The following is a 23,976-nucleotide window of genomic DNA, read 5'->3' as shown; positions in this document are numbered from 1 at the left end:
TTAACAAGACCGAAACAATGACAAAGAAAGAGAGGCAGAAGGAAAACGCTACGAAAAAAGGAAATGAACCAGTGTTGGAGAGCAAGAGTTAGGACAGAGAGCCACACTAAAGGCAGGTGGAGAAGTGAGAAAGTGAAAGAGAACTTGTGTTAAAAATTGACAGCAAAGAGAATTACAAAGGTGTTCAGAAGGGAGAATAAGAGAAAGGGGTAAACAGAAAGGCGCCTGGAAGTAATGGGGGGGGGGGGGGGGGGCTGAGGAGGAGGGAGGGGAATAGCTCTGCTTCTCCTAATAAAGCGAGTGTATTTGAAAGGAGGTGCTGAGCAACGTCAGACCGAGTAGGGAGCTGTGCTACCACAGAGAGAGAGGACGAGAGAGGGCTGGAAAGCAAGAGTGAGAGAGTGTGTGTGTGTGTGTGAGAGAGAGAGGGGAGACAGAGAGGGGCAAAGAATAGAAAGAGCATTGTGTTTCTGCTGAGAAGGAACCCATGTCTGCACAAAGAGGTAGGTGTACTGCCATGACTGGTACACGCACGCATGCATGCACTCACAACAGCAGGAAATCCATATCAACCAGTGTATCCAGTAGTAGGATGTACCAGCTGACTGGACAGTAAAGTGTCAGCTGAGTGTGTTATCTTCTAACTGAGGGTGCTTTAGTGCATACAGCAGCTGTGTAGCAGTGTAGGGACAGGTGAGACTTTTCCACAGCTTTTAAGGGTGCATGCAAATGAAATGAGCAGGTGTCTGAATGTGTGTGTATGTGTCTTTACTTATCAATTTTGTTAACATATGTGACAGTTTGATGTTGCAGGTCCGTGTTATTGTATCTTAGGACCAATACAGTGGCAGTTTATAGTGGCATCTACTTAATCTAATCTAGGTCGGTTAAAGTTTAATTGTCATTTTTATCTTGGTACATTGCTCTGCGTCTGTTGAGGTGGTTCCACAGAGCAATTACTAGACTGGTGTTTTGGTAATTAAAGGCTGGCGTTGTCATAAACCTGATGGAGGTTTTGCTGACAAGTTGAAAACAAATGCAATGTTTGCGGATCTCTTCAGTTTAGTTAAACACATTTTTAAATTCAAGATAGTCTTTATGAAAATAGCCTTAGTAATTGACAAGTACTTTTCAGTCTTTTGACCGCAACAAAAGTCCTCTCAATACCATCATGTTTGGTATTGAAACAAAATAATGTGTACAAAATATATATTTTCATTTTCTATGCGTGGTAGTGTTTGTCTTTGAGGTCCCTCATCTTAAAAAAATAAAAAAGTTTATTCTGAACCAATAAGTAACAGAAATGTCTAACCTGCCAATGGATCTGGAATATAAAATGTTTTGTGAACTCAAATTCACAAAACACGTAGAAGTTTCCCATAACGCCTTATTATAAAAACTGTATGTATATATGTATCTCTCTCTCTCTCTCTCTCTTCCTCTCTCTCTCTCTGTATGTATATATATATATATATATATATATATATATATATATATATATATATATATATATATATATATATATATATATATATATATATATATATATATATGCTATTAATTTTGTACATTGATAGTCACGAATAGATTTACATAGATGGTTACATAGATGAAACCACAAAAAAAAAAAAAAAAAAAAAACTGCGGCATTTTCTTTGTGGTCAGGATACACCCAGTGTCAGCCTGTCTGATCTGACCTTGCAGGACAGACCACTTCCCTGTGGCAAAGGGATGCTTCCTCTCATTTTTCATCACATGATGCGGCCAGAGGTTTCCTTTTTGACATTTCACAATAGCCTTAGCAAGTCTAGTTGCTGAGGTCTTGTCTGGTTGAGCAAACCTGAACATAATGTGTGAGACTTTGGTCCTGATAACGTCTCAAAGCTGTAAAGGATAAGAAGAAATTTTCTGAGTGTGTCCTTGTTTCAAGAAGGAAATCAATATAATTTGCCATCATATTAGGTACAAAAATGATACTAAGTCATTCAAACATTTGTTTTCCACAATTACCAATTTTTCTGCATTAGGTTGGACCTTCAGACAGAATATGAGAAACATGGGCTGAGCAGTTTTTGTGGTTTTCTACTAGTTTTGATAAGCATGTGGAGAAACCTGATTTCTTCACAAAGTCTAAATAATCACACAATTTAATGAAGACAAAGTATTTTAAGGCAGTTTTAAACGACTTCATTACTTCTTGAAAATAAATCAATGAGCACAAAAATCATTGCATTTAGACCCATGTTGGCTTTACTATGAGAGCAAACAGTTGATGTGTGACAAAACAGTCTGAATGAAATAACATAATTGGCTCAGATTTTTACAAGTGTGTTAACTCAAAGTGAGAGGACAGTTGTTGAAAAATCCCCTTCGCAATTAGTTGCTTACTGTTTCAGTTGTACTATCATTTTCAGTATCAGTGTTTTCTGTGCACAAGGGTGTTATGTGATGTTAACTAAAAGAGAATTCACGCCAAATCCAATTAATCCTGGCTATTCATTTAGCAACTCAGTTTATTTAATACATACCAGAGCTAATTTCATGTATGATTTCTGATTATTTATATTGGGTGTTTAAATCTGACAGCAACTCCTGTCTGGTTCTGTAAATAGATGAAAAGTTATAGCAAACACAGGTGGACCTTGTCAGATAAAATGACGTCATACTGGAGGTATTTTTCTTCAGGAAATTGTTTTTTTGATGCCTGGTTTCCTTCGCTTCAACATATTCATCTGAAAGACACCACAGACAGGATTGTTGACATTCTCTTGGAGCACATCTTAACCTGTCCCCATCAGAGGTAGTTTCTGACAGTTCTGCTCAGCATTTTGTTGTAAAAGGAACAAACACAAACCAGTGTTTACGGAACACAACATTTTGAACTCTGGCTCTTCTATCCAGTCATTCCAGGGCAGGAAAGGGAACTGAGAAGAGTGATAAAGTTGATACCAAGCCATTAACAATGCTACTTATTGCTTTATGGTTTTAGCAGCTTCCTTTAGAGGACTTGTCTAAGTCTTTACAAGCAAAGACGTATACTACAGTTTTTGGTTTGTTTTTTGTGTTAAATCAAGTATTTAATGCTTTAGATTCAAAAGAGGATCAATTTTGGGATCAGTGTCACTTCATAAAGAGAAGGTATAATCCCAAACTGATTTGGGATTGATAAAATAGCAAAATACAGCTTCACAAGTTGGCATTTCCAAATCATCTTTGAAAGAAACTTCTTAGAAAGTCACAATATGATATAAGAATATTGAAAACTTCAAAATAGGCTTCAAGATTGTAACCAAAATGATAACCATAATTATTTTGATCAATATTAAGTAGACTCCCCTGTAAAGCAAGGGTGTCCTCAAGATGTCCCATCCTTTAACTTTTAGATACATCTCTTCTTCAACACATCTGAATCAAATGGCGGGATTTCTCTATCCGCATATCATTAAGCACCGCAAAAGCCTGGTAAACATTCATTCATCTGATTCAAGTGTGCTGGAGAAGGATTGCATCTAAAAGTTTCAGGAAAGTAGACCTCGAGGACTGGATTTGGGCACCCCTGCTGTAAAACGTTGGGTAACAAGCTATTCTTTCATCTAACCGTTTTTTCATACCGATAATCACATTTACATCCAGTTGTCTGTACAGGGACATGTTCATTAGGTTTATGTGGATGTCAACACTACCATCTGCCATGTGAGATACAATCCATCTCACTTTATAGGTTTTGAAAAGCAACGAACTAGAGGCCTTGATCACAAGACAAACGAAGTTGAGAGAGGTGCCCAGATTTCCTTCCAGTGAACTGAACGTCTGCAATATCGGAGGATAGAAGTAAAATGTTGAAGGGGCGCTTGAAGTTCCAATATTCAGGGTGGTCACAGATAAAATGAAGGTTTCAGGAGCAAAATTAAAAAAGCCTAGTTAAGTCGTCTAGTTGAAGCAAAGACAAAAGATTAAACAACAGCTGCTTCTGCACCATCATCCTTGATCAGTTAGATTACAAATGAGACAGCATTAATCATATAAAAGTCCTTGAAGATCGGGAGGAAGGTCAGGGAGGAAGTTTGAAGAAGGTCAGCTGAGCCAATTTCTGCCTTATTCCTGTAAATTAGCTGTACATGCATCAGCTGTAATGGTGCAACTTTGGAAAAATAGCTGCATTCCTATTTGTTAAGACATAGAAGTAGTTTTGCAGAACCCTCTGTTGTCACTGCAGGAGAAACTAATACATACTCTATATCTGACACGCATCTGTTTAATGTTATGTTGGCATATAAAAGCAAATCATCTCTTCATATTTTCTGCTCTGACCTTATAATCAGATTGTTTAAAAGTTTATTCTAAATTTCTGGAATTTAAAAGCCTTGAAGTGGCTAATCTGTGTCCCATTAAAATGAAAATGCAAAATTACCAGAACTGCATTTGATGGCTGTTTAATGATTTCGCTGCAAAGAATAATTTCAGGACAACTTGATCTGAAAAAGCTTTATGTGGTTCTGTCCTGCTTTTGTGTTGGTGAAATTAAAATTCAATAAATTTGAAAATGGAGGATCATTTTGACAAAAACTTTTTCAACAAGAAGCAGGGTTCATTCACCCTTTCCTCATTTGTAAATTTTCCCACCTAGTATTAACGTTTTCAGATGTTGCTGGTAAAACGGCGCATTTTGTGGGAAAAAGACCATAATGTACCACACTAAAGCAAAACCATGTTGGTCTGGTTTTAGACAATGAATTACAAGCATAATAAAAAAATTTAAATGTTCAAACACAAGTATTGAACAAAACCAATTTAGATTACCACATTCTTTAAAAAAAAAAAAAAGGTCTGGAAAGTAGCTGAAAAGATGTTGAAACCATGTCTAGGCTAAGGCTAGACGTCTGTTGTCACTGTACAGCTTTTGAGAGCCCTCGAAGAAGAAGTCGTTTCCTAAAGACAAACAGAAATAGAACAGACACAGATGTCTTAGCCGTGACCTCCACACTGCACAGATTTGTGTAAGATGTCAAAACTTAGACAGGTTGTTAACATCTTTCACAGTTTTGTATTTTTATAGATTAATTATCCATTCTATAAATTGTCCTTTTAAAATTATCTACAGCTGGCCAGCATTGGAGTAAAATATTATCTTAAAAAGTACTTGGGTAAATATGTGAAGTAGAATTATATATAAAGTGAAATGAAAGTACATTACATTCTAACTTAATCACAGCTACACAGTAAGTTTACTTTCCAATGCTGCTCAACATGTCAGAGTCACATGTTGTGTGCTTCCTTATGCGGTTTTCACGTCGGATGTGCCATGGCCTACACTGCAAATACTGAGGGGCCAGGCAGTACCATCCGAGGGGAAGGGTACAAACTTGTAAATAACATCCAAGTTCAGTGGCAGTTGCAAGGAAACCAAAAAGATATCCAGGAAGTAGAACATTTATCCAGCTGCAGAGTTGGATGCAGGAAGTATCTATTAAGCTGTCAGAAGAAAGGTTCCCCAACGCTTTTACTAATGATGAGGACCAGATGTGCAGTAGTGTAGCTAGGGTTGTCACAATTATGACATTTCAATAGATGACTGTCATACGAAAAATTGAATTTAAATATCTAATTGTCCATGTCATCGGAGCATAAACTCCTCAACATATCAAACAGTCATCTTAAGATGAGTATTAGCCTTTTAAAGTAGCATTATGTTTCTAAAATGAAAAATTAGTACTTTGACTTGGTTTGTTTTTACATTCCTGGAGCCGCTGTTGCTCAGAAACCAGACTGAGAAGATTTAAATTTTTTTCCCAGGACAAATATTTGTACAGTGTCACATGCTAGCAACTGGATATCAACTGGATTAAACTGGGTGGGGGGGGGGGGGGTTAATCATCAAAGAAATGCAAGAAGACATTCTTGCAATGAGCAAGAAAGAAAGGAATATAGTGAGAAATACGACAAGTCAACATTAGGACTTACTAGTTGGAGAAAGTTGAGAGGATGCGAGATGGATGATGAACTAGCTGTCATTTGGGAGCAACTCAGTGAGAAAATCTACTTGAGTTCAGTTTTTTAGGTATTTGGGAATGCTATCAATTGCTTAATTGTACAAGCTAGCTGTTTATCCAGTTTTTTCTTTATATTCACATTTCTTATTAAACCTTTTTAACATTTCTTTAAATGCAAGTTTGTAAACATGTTTACAGGCTGCTTCTCTTGAGCTACGTGTGTTACATTACACCATAAAAGTGGAATTATTTTACATAATTGTGATCAGGCAGATATGTATTAACCTTGACAACACTTGGTGTAACGCTTCTAATATCGTCAGGGTAAAGCTTGTTACATACTCCATGAGAAGCAAGAACTGAATTCTTGCTCTCGAGGCTGCAAGAACAAAATAAACCCCATTCTTTTCATCAGGTCCATACATAATCAACGAGAAGCACGTCTGCAGTGGGGAGGGCTCACTGCGGGGGGGGCGATGTCTGCTTTTATGTGCAATGAACCAGGTTGTTCCCTCTGCCAAGGAGGTTATGTTTTTCCCGACTTCTTTGTGCTCAAGATACCTCAAAAGGTCACGGACGGTTTTTTTTTTTTTAAATTGAAAGAGTTGTAGGAAATGTTAAAATGAAGAACTGATTAAATTTTGGTGGTGATCCGGATCACCGTTTGGATCCAGGATTTTTTTAAAAGGATTCTTTAACATTGTGCTTGGTGGAGGTTTCCACTCTCCGAGTGCTTTTCTAGTTTCATATTTAACGAGCAACTTCGTCCGAGGCAGGGCAGGTTGTGTACGCGGCTGGGTCCGAGTGTTTTAATGCCACATGTAAAAATGTACTTTCTCACCACCTCGATCAGCTGTTTTATCAAAACAATTCGTTTTACCTGCAACAGCAAAAACGCAGGAGCAGCAACTCCGCTTCATGGTTTTTTTTTCTGCGTTAACCACGCCCACCTCAAATGTCCGACCAATCACATGATACTTCTCAGAGCCCTGCAAGAACTTTTTTTTAAACGCATCTGCAAGAACAAAATGACGTCATTTTCTTTTCGGGGCCTCGAGAACAAGAAAAAAGTTCTCGCTTCTCGTGGAGTATGTAACAAGCTAAAGACAGGAGTCCAATGCATAGTACATGTCTTGTCATTTGATCTTCAAGAAAGATGGAGGTGTCCACAGAAAAGGATGAGCTGTTCAGTCTGAGAACCAGGACAGCACAACATATTTAGTTCCTGCCTTACAGGCACATTGTTGTCTCATCTTCCCATCATTAGAAAAGCCACAAAGTCAGACCCCAGCTGTGTCATTCCCTGACTCACTAACAACCTGCTCACTATCTGCAGACTCAAAACCAAAAAGAAGTCAGAGCTGAAGCCCTCGTGTTTGTTAAATTTGGTCATTTTGTCTGGTTTTATGTCTTTTTTTTGGTTTAGGTAATTGAAATCAAGACTTATACTTTATATATGAAGAGAACATTCAAGGATAAAGGCTGGTATGTAGCAAGAGTAAGTTTTATGAAATCCACATGGGTTTGTGTTTTGAACACCATTTGTGTCAAACTTGATGAATATTGTTTTTGTAAGTAAATTAACTAAATTCCTCTTATCTACACAACACTAATCCCCAGATTATTTAGCATCAACAGAAGTTGATGTTAAATATTGATCCTACCCCTACAGTTTTTCTTTTTAACTCCATACTCCAGGTCAAACACATATACAGTACTCTGTGGTTAAAATATTTACTCAAGTCTCCTTAAAATGACTTAGCAATAACAAATGCTATAGTTTCCACTCCAGTTTCTCTGTTTTGTTTCCCCCACTGTGATCTTTAACCTGAACAGTTTTCATCATTCTGGCCCCACTTGAACACTTCATTTGTGTTTAAGAAAAGAGATTGGAAATTAAAACACTGAGGACGTTTGTATATAAGTGTGAGCAAATGTGTGAGTGTGGCTGTGTTATGACGTTTGGTTGTTAGCCCCTCCACACGTGGTTGTATGAAAGATAGTATCTGGTCTTAAAGTAGCAAGTTAACCCTGTCTGCTATGTGTCAGGCATATAGCTCTGATTGTTGGCGAAAGAATTATAAATTCCTCGTACTGTACGTATAACCTTGCAGACTTGCTCTGGAAGGCTCCGGTGATCTCATGCACCACATCTGCTGCTTGAGTCCGCCCTGTTTTGTCTCAACAAGTGTGTTTGTGACTGTCTCGGTGTCTGTTTAGTCAGTTGCCAAAAACGTGCTTGCACAAAATATGAGTCATTCCTCACAATAATCTAAAAACAAATTAAATGCAGATTTTGATTTGAAACTAAATGTTCCAAGCCACCGCTAAACACTCAGACTTGACCTGATCTGTAAGGATGAACGGTTTAGATTGGTCCACACCACATTTACAGCTTTCCTCTAACCACATTACAAACAGCCTTTGATATGGATTGTAATTAAGAAGTGGTTTTGTAACTGGAGCCAGTCCTTATTAATGTCCAAGCTGGCTGTTTACTTTACCAGCAGACACATCCCAGATGTCACAGATTGTCTGTGAGGGATTTTGTAGTAATGACAGAGGTATGAAGATGTTGTAAAACAAGTCAACACATTTGGCAAACACGTGGTTTCAATATTGTTACACTGCAGTTGCATACCTTCTAAGAATGCTTTGATTGGATTCTAAAACCTCACAAGATGCTGGCCTTTTATGATCCAGCTCAGACAGTGATTAAATCAGTGTCAAAGGCTGTGCCTCCATTAAATTTGGCATTGAATGAGCCTCAATTGGCTCAAACAAATATGTTAAACTTAGATAACACAGTTTCTAAAATTTTTTTTTCCCGCTTTTTTTTTTTTTTTTATAATGTTATTGTTCGTGCATTTCACCTAAAACAGGTTTAAAAAAAACTCTTTCTTGAACTGCCTCAAGCCACCTAGCCAGTTTTACACCTTTACTGTCTTAAAAATGCATTAAATGTTACCAAATGCTACAGTCAACAGACTTAACACACAGCAGATTCATCTTGGTGGTTCGGTCTTTGTTTTTGAGCTTAACCTCATCAAAAGACAATACAAAAGGCAGAAATTACAACACCGTGCTGCAATGTGACAGTTTGATCATCCAAAGTACTATTCATTGAGCAATGTTCAACCTAATAACACTGTTACCAATACTTCGATAAATACCTGCCAAAGGCAGCCAGTAGAAATGAATCACTTATTTAAGCTAATTTTATTTTAATCTCTGAGTTGTACAATGAATAAGTACATCATTCAAAAGATCAAAGAAACCCTGCCCCCACCTTCTTGGAAACTAGTGCTTGGTCTATTTTATACATTAAGGTTATAGGTGGAAAAGCAGTGTAATATGTACTGTCTAATAACATAACCCCACTGGCTGTTTCATAAATATCCCAAGCCCTCATATGACAAATTGATATTTAAACACTTCCTACCTTCTATACGATTTGATTTTTCACCCACTATGCTGATGACACGGCAGAGACTGTATACATGTACACACACTGTTGGGAATCAAACTTTTCATAATGTTATGAAACAATACATTCCATAAGTGTTGCATACGCTGCATCAGTGTTACGACAACATCCTCTTTGACTCACTTACTTATGACAACATTCAGGACACTACAGTCTCGTATCAGTTGTTTTGCTCACACCAAATGATATGTTGTGTCTCTGAACCATGACAGGCTTCCAATGTCCTGCTTAAACACCCCAGACAAATTAGTTTGACTCAGGCTGCAATGACATATCATACCTACATGTTGGAAAATCTCACTATGTTTCACAATGGCAAACCACTAAAAAGGAAGGGAGTGAGCTGAATTTATGACAGTAAAATACCCCCTCAATTTTAAAATGTACCCCTTTGCTATGTAAGCTGGACAGAAGTAAAATTATTCAGAAACCTACGGGTGACGTTATGAAATACTACAAGAAAATGTTTTATTTTATTGTTTTTACAATATTGTTTGGTTAAGCACAAATTTTGTTTGGTTCACATTCTCAGTTCTGGTATATGGTGAATAGTTAACTGGCGGATGGAGTGTGTCAGGGGGCAGTAGGGAGCACGGGTGTTCACTTGGTGTTCAGGAAGCACTGATTACTACCTGTGAGTGTGCACCTGTGAGTCTTTTGTCTGCCTTGGGTGCAGTGTCTGTCTGCCTGAGTGTGATCTGAGTCAGAGGGCACAGAGATGCTATTGGTATGTTTTGCTTTATTGTGTGATTTACACTTTATTTTATTTGTTTTATTTTAACTACACTAAACATGATTGACATGGTGATCTAACATCTGGTACTCTTTCTCTTCGAGGTTATCAACCTGCTCTTTCACAAAAGAAATGAAAGTTAAATAAAAGGAGTGAACCGAGTTGATTCCTGCGTCCTCTGTGCCAAGCCTGGTCGAGTTCAGGCCCTCAATAACTTGACAAATATATTAAAGTTTTCTGTCATTAACTTTAATTTTGGTACATGTTGCACCTTTAACAAGGCATATGAACAAAGTATTACAATGGACAATTGAGATTAGTTTTCAGGGTTTCCACCGTAAAGCAGTCAATCCAAGGAAATGCTGTTAAAAAAAAATTAAAGAAGACCCTTTTTGTTTCCAGAGAGGAAAGTTAGCAATGCTAAGTTGATGGTCATTTTGATTTGTAAGTATAAATATGTATTTGAAAATCTGTGCCAAGAGAGGGAAATAAATACCAGGCCCCCTCTGTGAATGGATCAACACATTTGCAGGCAAGTCATGTTTTGGGTCTGCACAAATACAGTCGCTGAAAAGTCTTCAGCAATGTGTACTCTTCTAACAAATATCAAGACCCAGAGCAGTACGAGCAGGGGATCCCGATTCGTCACTGTGATGACATCACAGCCTGAAGTAATAAAAAACAGCCAAACAAGGGAGTCCCTGCTTCCCCTCCCACATAAATACCCTGCAGAATGAGGAGAGAGAGAAGAGCTGGAGCGAGCAACTCATTAGTTCACAGAGAGAGTCCCTTTTATGGGATTCACATGCACAAGAGAGCACACTGACACACGCAAACATGCTTTAGTTGTGTCTCCATAGAGACTACTTTTATTGCCCCAGCTTGGGGAGGAAATGCCAAACTTCAGAGCAGCAGACTCACACCCCCTCACTACACACACACACAGGCCTATTCTTACTCTTGTGTGGTTTCGATGGAAAAGCTAATCTTATCACTCAGGCATTTTTCTGTCCTTTCCCTCCTTTCCGTGTCCTACAGATAGTTTGCTCTGTCCTCCACCTCCCTTCTCTCTCTCCCTGTCTTTCTCCCTCCCTCTCTTTCCTGATCCACCTCCCTCCCTCCCTCCCCTGTCAGTGGTAAGTTCACTGACATAAACAACAGAGGTAAGTGCTCTCTTTCTGTCTGTTCGCTACTGACTTGTACTTTTATGTGCTTTTAGTTTCCCAACGTGGACAAAGGTCAGGTGTTGGATGCATGCAGCAGGTCCTGTTGAAGCTAAAAAGTGACTCTCATTAGATATGTTCTGCACTGCACAGACAATTTCTGCAATGTGGAATCTGTCATGTGTACCCAGACAATGTCTGCTAGTTTACTTACCTTTTATAATAATCAAAACAACTGTGTGTGTGTGTGTGTGTGTGTGTGTGTGTGTGTGTGTGTGTGTGTGTGCGTGTGCATGCGTGTGTGCGTGTATTTTGTGCATGAGTGTATACGAGCATTTATTAAATTTTCAGTGCATTATCTTGTACATGAATCTCCACATTCACAATAACTGTGTGAATACAAGCAACCTGTTCTCTCTAAAACCTGAATATATGAATATATATATTTTCTGAAATAGCATCTGTGTGTACGTGTGTGTGTGTGTTGTGAAACGCGTAAGCAAACAATGCAAATTCTGTGGATACTTTGAAAGGAATGGACACCAGACAGAGTAGTAACAGACATGGCAACCAAAAATAATTCAAGATTAAAACTGAATCACAAACAGGATGTTGGAAACATTAGTCACAAATTGGTGACACTTACACGTCTACAGTTATTGTTTTAATAAGTCCACATCTCCATGGTGAAAACATTACTTTTTTGACTAATACCTACAATTTATTTTGTATAAACAGTTTGTCATTTCCAAAATAAATTCTTCCATCCTGTCTCAAAGAGGAAATCTTGTTGATCTTTCAATAATAGCTAAACACTTCAGCGAATTATCCTCTCAAATGTTCTGTGAATGAAATGACGAAATCTCTTTGAATTAATGAAGAACCTGGTAGGAGTTCAGACACATGTACCCATAAATCCATCTGGAGCCCATGGTTACAAAACAAAAGTTTTAAAAACACAACATAACCTCCAACAGACTCACAGATGTTGGGATATCACTAACATCTGGAAGCAAGCCTGACTAACACACTCCCCTCTCTCCATTTCCAATGTGTCCCCCATTTTCCCCTGTCTATCTCGACAACCCTGTGGCCTCTCCTTCCTGTTTGTCTGTCTTTCCGCCCCCGCTCTCAGAGATGAAAGAGAAGAACCCCTGGCACACGCCGGTGACCATCATCATCACTGTGATTGGTGTCATAGCGATTGTTGCCTTGGTGACAGTTGCAGTTTTGCAGAACAGACCTGTCCACCAAAAGTACAAGGTATGGTAGAGGAAAATAATATTATTTTAATACCTTTTGATGATTTTATTACCTGTGTCGGAACCAACTATACTATGAAACACCAGAGACACTCCAAACCTCACTCCACAAGCAAAACACAGTTTCTTACAATCCTGTGCAGTATGACCAATGATTATATATATAATATATCACAATATTATTAAAAAAAAATACCAGCTTCACGGTATCTAAGTGTTTGGGGTTTTTTTCCCCATTCATGACTAGGTGTTAACCACCTTTTCGACTTACTGTGAGAAGCTGGCTAATACACTATTCCATTGCTGTGATGATTGTACATTGTATAAGATTTTAAAATGTACTGAACTATATCTGGGATCCAGTTTCTTGATCATAGCCATGAAGGCATCTATCCGGAATACTTAATGGTACTGTGTCTTTGGCTATTTGGATAGTGATGACATCACTCATGTTGATTTAGCACTTGCTTTTTATCCCTTGGGGTCCTTTCTCTAAACACATCTGATCTGAGGGCTCTCTAGTTTACCTGAGGGTGTGGAGGGTTGCCAATCTAAAATTTAATATGTTTTGGTACTCCAAAACATATTAGCAGATGAGTTGGTGCATTAAACTGCAAATATTGCCTCCTCTGCTGACAACCTTAGCTTAACAACATTTTCAGAAAATAAATATTTGGTCAATGTCCATTTTTCAAAAAATATTTTTTACCTCGTCATCAGGTCCAGCATCATGGCAGGAGAATGCTGAACTTATGGTTATGAGTCTTATCTTGATAACTTAAGTTATTCTTTATTTCTGAAAAAAAAAAGAAAAAAAAAACATCAGATGACTTCTGTAAAAACATAGTCATCAGGAGAATATGTAGGAAGAAAAGAACATCTCAGATAATTTGACAGCAGACAGGGCTCCTTTTTTTGGGAAGGGGGTGGGGGATTGGGTGGGTTTTAGTCTTGTATCACCATATTTAACTTTAGCATCACTTTTGGATGTTTTACTATTTTCACCATCAACATCTCTAAAACCACAGGTGTTGGTATGTGGCTGCAGAGCGGTGTAGAAGTGAAAAAGCTCCCCTCAATAAACAGTTTCCTCTTGTGCCAAACATCGTTTAGGTTATCTAAAATTGAGTATAAGAAAAAATCATATCCTCAAGAATTCTTTTCTAATTTACAGGCAACTTACATGTGAGAGTTAGAACAAAACAAGTAAGAAGTCAAACTATAGAAGACATCATAGATGTCATAAATAGACATCACAGATACTAGTCAATTACAACCTAGCTTTTAGTATAAACAGCATACTGCCCAGCACTAGAGGGACTTCAATTTATAAAGCTGTACCACTGGTTTTAGAAATGTGGTTACAAATACAGGCAAAAAAACTAAATGTTTTGTCATTTTAATTAAAGGTGTGCTTGGTTTGACACAAAAACATACTATTTATTGGTTAAGCATGTTTGTCTGTTAGTCAGACAAAAGGGTATATAACATTTCTCATGTCTGGATGGGATATCCAGAGCTAATGGTACAGAGATTCAAGAGAATTCTTCCTTTTATTTCCTCTCCAGTATGGGATTGTGTTGGATGCTGGCTCTTCCCACACAGCTCTTTATATTTACAAGTGGCCAGCAGAAAAGGATAACAACACTGGAAGAGTTGAACAGAAATACTCCTGTAAAGTACAAGGTAAAGTCTACAGTGAAGTAGTTGTTTTAACAAGGCACTGCATTGTGTCACATTTTCAAAATCTGATGAACATCAATGCAAGTCTGTGCATGATGTGTGAATACTCGTGTTTTATCTCATTTGCATCATTGAGCTTAGCAAATATACTGAACAGAAATTACATTAATATCAGAGGCTGATGAGGAGCAGAATTAGGTAGCTAAATAATGATCAATTCATTGTAAGGAGTTTTAAGGAGAGAAGTGGGCATGACTAAGGATCCAAGCTAGTTTAAAAAAAAAAAAAAAGCAAAGGTTTCATGACTCCTGAATTATTTGTAGCATCTCATAGATTCTGGACTTATAAAGCTTTCCCAGTTTGCGGTTTGTTTGTTTTTTTTCTTTTTTCTTCTTTTTTTTTTTTTTTGTCAAAAATGGTGGTCAAAGAATACGAAAGGCGAATAAGTGCCGTGGACCCTAAGGCTTCCTGATGAGCTGATGTTGTGGAAGCTAGTTTCTCTTGTTGGATCCAGAAGAAAGTATTTATTTGTTTGTTTATTGTTTATTGTAAAGTCAAAAGTTGTAAGATTTCCTGAAAATCTAAATTCATGCAACTGCAAACTGCTCATGCTGACACAAGCATACAGCTATGTAGGAAAGATGAAAAATGGGCAACTTCTTTCAGTGATCCTTGCCAGAGGAGAGGACAGCTTTGGGTTTAATGATACATTTAGATGTTGTGGACAGCCCATTTATGACTGATATATGGATGGTATCATGTATACATGAGGAAAGGATGGCGAAGGAAACTAAAAAGGAAAAATTAGCTGGTGAAGGCAGTCTTACGCTCCAGGCAACTTTCTGAGATTACCTTGGTTGCTGGGATTCATGTGGATGTTACTTTAACATCAAACATTGTGGTCGACCACTCACAGCCTTCGTGAACACAGTTTTCCCTGATGACTGCATGTAGATGTTAATGTTAGATTTATGCTGACAAAATGTTAAAGTTCAAGGTTTTGGCTTGTAATTTAAGTTTCCCAAATCTTCATGTGATTGGACACCTTTAGGGTGAACAAGAAAAACAAGTTCAATGTAGGATCCACCTCACACCCTAAAGGACTTTAAGGATCTGCAGATAATAATAATTTACCAGAAACCTTCAGAGGTATGATTCCCATGCCTTGACATGCCACAAAACAAGGCAGACAGCTTTAATGTTGTGGCTGAACAGCTGATTACAGTTGACTTAATATTGGATCATTAGTGTTTATACTCATGCTTCTTGGATTAGCCATTAATACAAAGTCTTTTGGGCTTTAGACTGGAAAATCTCTTTGGATGATGTTTAACCTCCACAAGCACGGCTTGTTTTTCTTCCAGCATCTGCACTTCATTCATCAGGAAGTACTTCATATTACACAACTCAACTTTAGTCTGATGCTAATTACTTTTTATTGCTACAATTTCCTCAGGTCCCAGGTTATGCATAATTCTCTCAAATGTATTGTCACACTTCTCAATTGATTAAAGAGCTGCAGGGCAACTGCAGTCCAAATCTATCAAAAACTCATTAACATTCAACTTCAGACTTGATGGATTGTGCAATTAAAGGAAGCCCCCTCTAAATATTTACTAACGCTTATGGTTGCCATGTAATTTGTCATTATTAAGTCATGACAGATCTAAAAGCAATGAAGTTCACATTTCTACAAGGTATAGGATATGTGGTTATAATTACTGAAAGGCTAATATGATGATTAACTTTTATACACAAAGTTAGTGAAGTTTAAAAAATAAAATGAATAACCAAGAAGAAGAAGAAAAAAAAAAAAAAAAATATATATATATATATATATATATATTTTTTTTTTTTTTTTTTTTTTTTAAACAAGGCATTGTTGCCTTGGTCCAATATAAACTATCAAATTTTTTTTTTTTTTTAATATATAAAAATCATTAAGATTATCATGATTAAAATGAATAAAAATAAATAAATTTAAAAAAAATAATAATAATAATTGTAATAATAATAATCTTAATAGTAGTAGTAGTAATAATAATAATAATAATAATAATAATAATAATAATAATAATAATAATAATAATAATAATAATAATAATGATTATAGTATTTATTACATTAACATATAATATTCCTTATTTATTCTCATTTGTGAACAAAGCTTGTAATTTATTTGTTACTTTTTCATCCTAAAAACTCCAACGTTATTAAAACTCTACCAACTCTCTAACTTAACTCTCTTCAACTTCTTCTCATAATTTATTCGTCTTGCAGGTAAAGGCATCTCAAGCTATGCAAATACACCACTGCTGGCAGGAGAATCACTGAAAGCCTGCTTGCAGGAGGCTGAGATGGAGGTGCCCAGAAAAAGACACCATGAGACCCCTCTCTATCTGGGAGCTACTGCAGGAATGAGATTACTGAAGTATGTTGCATACAGTCAAACATTTCAATAAAGAAACATGAATTCTTATGAGATGAATACATAGATAAATAAATGCAAACAGAGATGAGAGCAAACCAGCTGCAACACTAATAATGGGTACAACACACTGTGTTAAAAGGGCCAGAATCTTGACATATCTGTAGGGGATATTTCCCTAAATATCGGAAGAATCTGGACTATTTCCGGAGCATATTCAGACATGTTTCATATCTGCTGATATATGGACATAAGATACTGCATGAGGACATATCTTGTGTCTGGATACCAGGTGTGTCTGACTTTTGACACATAAGAGCTCCGAATATGACCTGCGGTCATGTCTGGATCTGGAATCTGGAAATATCCTGTCCAGATATCTCTAGTGTAGAGATACTCTCAGAATATGGGCCATGAGCTAGTATCCAATATTTGGGAAAAACACAAACTACAGATTCTATCAGTATTAAAACGTGCTCATACTGGGAGTTGATATGCTCCTGACATAAACTCTGAAACTGTCATAGTTAGAGAGTATCCAGTATCACCATGCATGAGGCATATCTGAAGGTTTCCAGGCAAAGATATCTCTGAATTCTGGGGGGTTTTGCACAGTGACAGGTATTCTACTTTCTGTCTTTTACTTAAAGTATTCCACATCCTGCATGCCCGTGGTAGTACATTTTTTTCCATGAACACACATACTTATAAGCAAAGTTCTCCCTTGGAGCTAGTTCCCTCTTCAGTAAAATGACTTCTCAACCAGAGACATGATCAGTTTCCATTTGTGCACAAGCTGTGAAACAATCATTTAGATCTAAAAAGCAGATATCAAGTTTCTTTTCCTAAAAGTGCCTTCAATCTTCCAGTTACATTCAGCACTTGTCGGTTTTAACATTGAGATTTGAGGTTCTTCAGAGGTTGAACAACAACCTTTGAAGATTTCTACACATCCAGTCATGATCACCATAATGATTCCAGTTGATAACATCTGTTTTTCCACTGGGAAACAATTTCTTTGTTCTGAAACATCATGTTCAAGATTAAACAAGAATGAAACAAAGTATTTTAGTGAAAAAACTTAAACTTATCAGTCATTGACACTTGGTTTGTCCCGCACCTGCACAGTCTTTACATTAAAACAGAAACATTTCTCTGTGGAGACCTCAGTTGTGTCCATGAGACAAAAAGCTACATTGGTTGGTGCAGCTAGTTTAAGGTCCTCAGAGAAATATAACCATGCATCGCACTCAGAAAGCAAAAATAATACCTGCTTTTGCTGTTGTAGCTGGTTAAACATGTCTTTTCATGTTAGCAGTATCATGACATTACTGGCATTCCAAGCCTGAATTCCGCAGTCATGTTTCTAACTGGCAGAACAAAGTGCAGCTATTTGCAGCATTTCCCATTCATAAATTCTGTGATTTATGTCCATGCTAACTTCACTGCAAGGGCAGAAATATGTTACTGTCAAATCCAGTTTAAATGATACAGTGTACAACATATTTATTATTTATGGGCTGCTGTATTGACTTGAATTATGGTTGTGGCTCACTCTAATAAATTGGTGCTACTGTATGTGTGCATGCAGTTTGGAGAACAGCTCGGCATCGGACAAGGTATTTCAGGCTGTGGAGGAAACCCTGCAAAAGTTCCCATTTTTCTATCAGGGAGCAAGACTACTAAGTGGGCAAGAAGAGGGTGCATTTGGCTGGATCACAGTCAACTACTTAAGTGAGCGTCTTCAACAGGTCTGTAAGCAGAGATGTAGGGATGAGGTTATATGCTTTTCCATTTTGAAATGCTTTTTCTTTTGCCTCAGATGGAGGTGGTCCAGTGTTTTTTTCTCTTCTTTTTTCTATAGGGTTTAGAAACCATGGGAGCTCTTGACCTTGGTGGGGCTTCAACTCAAATTAGCTTTGTATCTGATTATTATAATGGCTCAGAATCACCGAGCAACTCTGCGACCTTCCGGCTTTATGGCAATGACTACAACCTGTATACTCACAGCTTCCTTTGTTATGGGAAAGATCAAGTGCTACGAATGGCATTGGCACACCAGACACAGGTAAACTTCTGATGTCTCTGACTATTCATATCTTTATTATCAGATCCACGATGTCCTGCAACGTACTGAAAGCAAAACATTAAATTCAATAAACTTCCTGTCTTTGTCTCCGTTTCACCTCTATACCCCACTCTCTCTCCTAGTTAGGTCCAACAACAATATCTGATCCCTGTTTCCACCCTGGCTACTCTGAGACAAAGAACTATTCAGTCCTCTATGACAGCCCCTGTGTGTCAAACAGGAAACCTCAGGGAGCTCCTGCAGCATTCACTCACTTGGGGGAAGGAAACTTCCAACAATGCCAGGAAGTTGTCAAAAACGTATTTGACTTTACTTCCTGCCAATACAGCCAATGCTCTTTCAATGGGATTTTCCAGCCACCTATACAAGGAACATTTGGGGTAATTTATGTTATTGATTTTAATATATTATTTTTGAAAAAGCAGCTCACATCACACGAAGAGTATTTGATAAGGTACGGATCCCAAAGTTTAACAACATCTAATTATAAACGAAGACTGCACTTCTGGCTTGAAGGTAGACTGATGAGAAAGTGCTACATGTTCAACAAAGGGTTCCTGATCGAACATGAAACAACATTCAAACCAATACAGAAGTCATTTATTTTTATTTACTTTTCTTTCTAAACCTAAATGTGTGAACATAAAAAAACACATCAAGTTCAAATTATGAATGTTTAATCTTCCAGGAAAAGTATTACACAGCACATCCATACGATAGCATGAACAACTCCTTCTGCAGGAAGTCTGAAAGCATGTACTTCATCAACTGTTAATTATTTCACAGGAAAAGCTCATTGTTAACTGGATCCTATTTCCAATTAAGGGATTATTTTCAGGAAGAACCAACTAGCTGATTTATTGGTTCATTAAAGTAATTGATTGTTCAATCTTTAAGAACTTTAAATTGAGTGTTCTCAACAATCAGCATAACCAACTTACTGCTGAAGTGATTTAAAGCTAATCATCACAGAAGTGCTTGGCATTTGGAGTAATGACGAAACATCACATTTCACAAGTCGATCATATCTTTTGAATGCCAAAAAGGGAATTTGATAAGAGGAAAAAAAACCCCACTGCTTTCAAATAAATCTGACCAGGTGAAAAGAGCAATATATCTCTTTGAGATGCAATGGGGTTTAACAGAAAACCAAAACAAGTACTTCACTTTGTACTCAGATCCAGTGCTAAAGTTAACCAAAGGAAATGTTATTTTCCTTCTCCTACAATCAAAATTTGTAGAATAATCTTAGTGCATGTTAAGATAATAATGATAATGACAATAAAAAAAAAAAAAAGAGCTAAATTTCAGACACTTAGTAGTTCATTTATTCTTGAAGCATTACCACATACAAAGCAAAGATTGCTGCAAAGAAGAAAGACCATCTCAGACTATTTTCCAAGATTCTTGGTTGTACATCTGAGCTTTGACTGGTTTTATAATTAATTCCAAACCCAGCCTAGTACCATAAAACTCAATGAGATCTGCCGTTGTATCATATAAAAATGTTATATTTATATCCTGCTTAAGGTATCTGTGCATTCCCTTTTGACTCATCTCTTCCTTTTCCTTTTATAGGCTTTTTCTGCATACTACTTTGTAATGGACTTTCTCAATCTGACAGATGCATCAATCCCTCTAGATAAGGTGAAGGAAAAGTTATTCCACTACTGTGCCACCCCTTGGGATCAGGTATACTTATGCATTAATCATACATGCAGGGAAAGGTTCTCTAACAGTCATCCATTTCCATGTTGTACCCATGTCTGTCATGATGATATAACTGCATTTGAACTGCTCTAACAGATAAAGAAGCAGCATCCTGATGTAAAAGAGAAGTATCTGGCTGAATACTGCTTCTCCGGCACATACATTCTCACCCTGCTGATAAATGGATACAATTTCACCTCAGAGAGCTACTCCAAAATAAACTTCATAAAAAAGGTCAGTACATCAGAGTCTAGCTTTTCCTGTTTCTGAACTCCAGAGACATGGACCCACCTTTAAACTGCTATGTGTGCAAGCATGTCCAAAAAGAATTAAAAACCTAAACTTATTGACATTGATGAGTGAAATTAACAAAATCATCCATCAACTACTGGTTAAGTCGAAAACAACTTCTCTGAACAAGACAATTTCAAACATTTCCTACAAGGCCAAACATTCATGTCAAGGAACTAGCAAATGCTCCTTGTGGACAAATAGGTGCATGGAATTGATAGATTATTTTCTAGTAACTGACTCTTCTTCAATTTGTTTGCAATTTGCAATTTGCCTTAGGGTCCATGGCACGGCTTTCTAGACAAGACATTCTATGAGCCCCAACATAATATCTATATTATTATATACAACAGATTAAAGATGTACGCTCGGAGTGCTTTCTGACATTGACTATTTAAAACTGATCAGCCAGTTAGTCTTGATGTCATAGTCATTTCTATGAGCCCTCCACCCATTTAAGATTTTTTTTCCTCAAGTGTTTTGGGCTTTAATGGCCTTTATTGTACAGTTGATAGACAGGAAAGGAGAACAGAAAGAGAGGTTGTTTTGGAGTAAAGGTCTCCAATCTGAGATTCAAACCTGGACGGGCTGCATTAAGGATCTGTCTCCTCTGTTTATGGGGAGGGTGCCCTACCACATGAGCTAAACACCACCTTAGATTTAAGTGCATTTTTTGCCATTTTTGCTGTCTTTCTGTCTTTTTTTTTTTTTTTTTTTTTTAATCTCCTGAAGCACATTTTTGTGAACGTTTAGTAGGTGAGTCCTTGTATTACTGGTGAAACTGTGAAAAGGAAAATCTCCCCACATAATGTGCATTTGGCTTTGTCGACCACTTCAGTGGAATACTGCCATGCTGCTCTGGTCTGTTGCTTTAGCTGCAAACACTGTTAGAAAAGCTATTATAAACAAACTCTCCCCCTGCCCCCAACATTAGTCAACTCTTAAAAGCAGCAGTCAACAACGTTAGCTGTTCCAACTAATCGATTAGCAGTGCACATCCCCACTACAGACATATGTCTTTTAAAGATTCTTTCTATTTCATTAAGGTGTAAAATGCGCCATGACAAATTTAAGTCCTAGATTATTGTAAAAGGTCAAGACAAAGGGGAATCAATGAATCTGCTACAATACTTAGAAACAGATATTCAGCTTATTTTATCTTAATAAACAAAGCACAAAAAAATGCTTTAGTACTTGCAAAGTTCTCATCTGAACCAGCTGACAGCCATCTGTTCAGCTAGTTGGAATACCATGAAACTTGTAATGCTGTGTATGCCACATGTGGAAAGATTATTTACATGAAGACAGTATCACAAGGAAATAATGGGTGCAAGACAACAAGAATTTAAATTTGTGGTTGAGACAAGAGTTTAAGCAAGATACAAATCATATCACCAAAAGTGTACAGGGGGGGAAGAAATACAACCAGCCCCAATTCAACCCAGATGTGCAGGATTACTTAATGGCTGTGTTTTTCTTTCTTTTTTCCACAAGATATTGCAGTTGAGACTAATTACATCAGTGTTGTTTTCCAGATACAACAAAGTTGGATCTGCAATATGGATTTTTCAAACTATGGCGGCAATCTTAGTTAGCCATTGGCGGTATCAGCAACAAGGATGCAGAGTAAAGTCAACAATAACAACAGCAAAAAATTGCCAGTCGTAATGAGAAATCTTTAAGAAACATAAGACCAAGAGCAGCTCTTACCTTGTAGACAGACAACTTTGGTGTAATAAAACTGACAATGCAAATAAAACAAAGGCTAAGGTTTGAAGAGAGCATGTCTTATGATAGCTACAAGCTAGCAGAGAAGCATCAGCTTGTAATGGCAGTGCTGTACAACAGCTATGATTGGGTGGTTATGTGAGGTGAATGAATGATATGAGACAAAATAACAGCATGAAAAACAGGTATTGCAAATATGTGTTTAACTTCTAAATATAAAAATGACACCAAGTTGTTGCTTTGCTTCTCTGTTTTGTTCATAGATAAAAGACAGTGATGCCGGCTGGACTTTAGGCTACATGCTGAATTTGACCAACATGATCCCAGCTGAGGCTCCAGATTCACCACTTCTACCACATGCTGGCTACGTCTCTGTTGTCACTATCATTGGAATATTAATCTTAATTCTTTTCATCATCAGCCTGCGTCCTATCTGGCCCACTTGTTCCAACCAGCCGCAGATCGTATAAACACACACCTGAACACTGTGTATGCATGAGACATGTGCAATGGAGTGCCTGCCAAGGTTTGTGAGTAAATGTGAGTGTGTTGGTGTATGTCACTTCACCAATTTGCGTGAAGATCAAAGGTCAGCTCAAGCAGTCAGACGCAGTCCTGGACCTTATACAGTTTCAAGGACTTTTCAGAAGGACAATTCCTTTCCCCCACTGAGGAGTGAGATATTCCCTGGTTGAAGGACATTTTCTGCAACTGAATGTTTGCGTATGTGTGCATTTGAGTATGAATGTGTGAATTTGAATGCATGCCTGAGTGTGTGCGTGAATCCACACTTGTTTGCATGTCTCTTGAATCATGATGTGAATATGTAACTGTATAAATAAAACAACGTTTATATAAACTAACTGGCTTGGTTTCTTAAGAATGATAAAACCATGCAAACATATTCACTTACACATAATTTATATTGTAGTTATTTATTTATATGTTATCCAAAAAGTTAAATGGATTTTATACACCCCTGTTTCCAAAGTTCTAGTTTCACTAAAGCCCTTAAACCAAAAAAATTAAAACCCAAACAAAACAATCCTCTGATCCATCCTTTTGATTCTTGTGATTTAAACCAATGAAAAAGCAGTTTTATATTTTGAAAATACAATTTGCAAAAATAAACATCCATCATTAAGTGTACGGTCAGTTCAGAGTAGCAGGAAACTAAGACATTTTGGACAAAACATGAGACTGCAAAACTACTTCCCTGCCTTTTACTGTAATAATGGCATTTTGTCTTAGTATGATTATAGCTTGATGAAAAATTCCAGCAGCATCATGAAAGATAAAATCCCAGTAACAACTTCATGTAACTCTTCCTGTTTCAAGAATGTGCTTCCCTCTAGTGGCAACCAGTATCTATTGCAGCAAGGTCCTCTGATTTTTATTTGACATTAGAAACT

General features: G+C 37.3%; 1 protein-coding gene across 1 annotated transcript; it reads left to right on the top strand.

The window, feature by feature from the left end:
- The first annotated feature begins 375 nt into the window (after positions 1-375).
- On the top strand, positions 376-23,335 carry entpd1 (ectonucleoside triphosphate diphosphohydrolase 1). Its single transcript, XM_079260701.1, has 10 exons — positions 376-503; positions 12,509-12,636; positions 14,204-14,321; positions 16,599-16,749; positions 18,338-18,497; positions 18,611-18,814; positions 18,958-19,215; positions 20,414-20,527; positions 20,642-20,779; positions 22,828-23,335. The coding sequence occupies exons 1-10, from the start codon at positions 488-490 to the stop codon at positions 23,032-23,034; spliced, it is 1,494 nt and encodes a 497-aa protein (XP_079116827.1). The 5' UTR covers positions 376-487; the 3' UTR covers positions 23,035-23,335.
- Positions 23,336-23,976: the final 641 nt, after the last annotated feature.

This window comes from Telmatherina bonti (genome assembly GCF_933228915.1).
Source record: "Telmatherina bonti genome assembly, chromosome: 21".
Taxonomy (NCBI): Eukaryota; Metazoa; Chordata; class Actinopteri; order Atheriniformes; family Telmatherinidae; genus Telmatherina; species Telmatherina bonti.
Note: the sequence above shows the minus strand (reverse complement) of the source record. Positions and strands in the feature narration are given on the sequence as shown.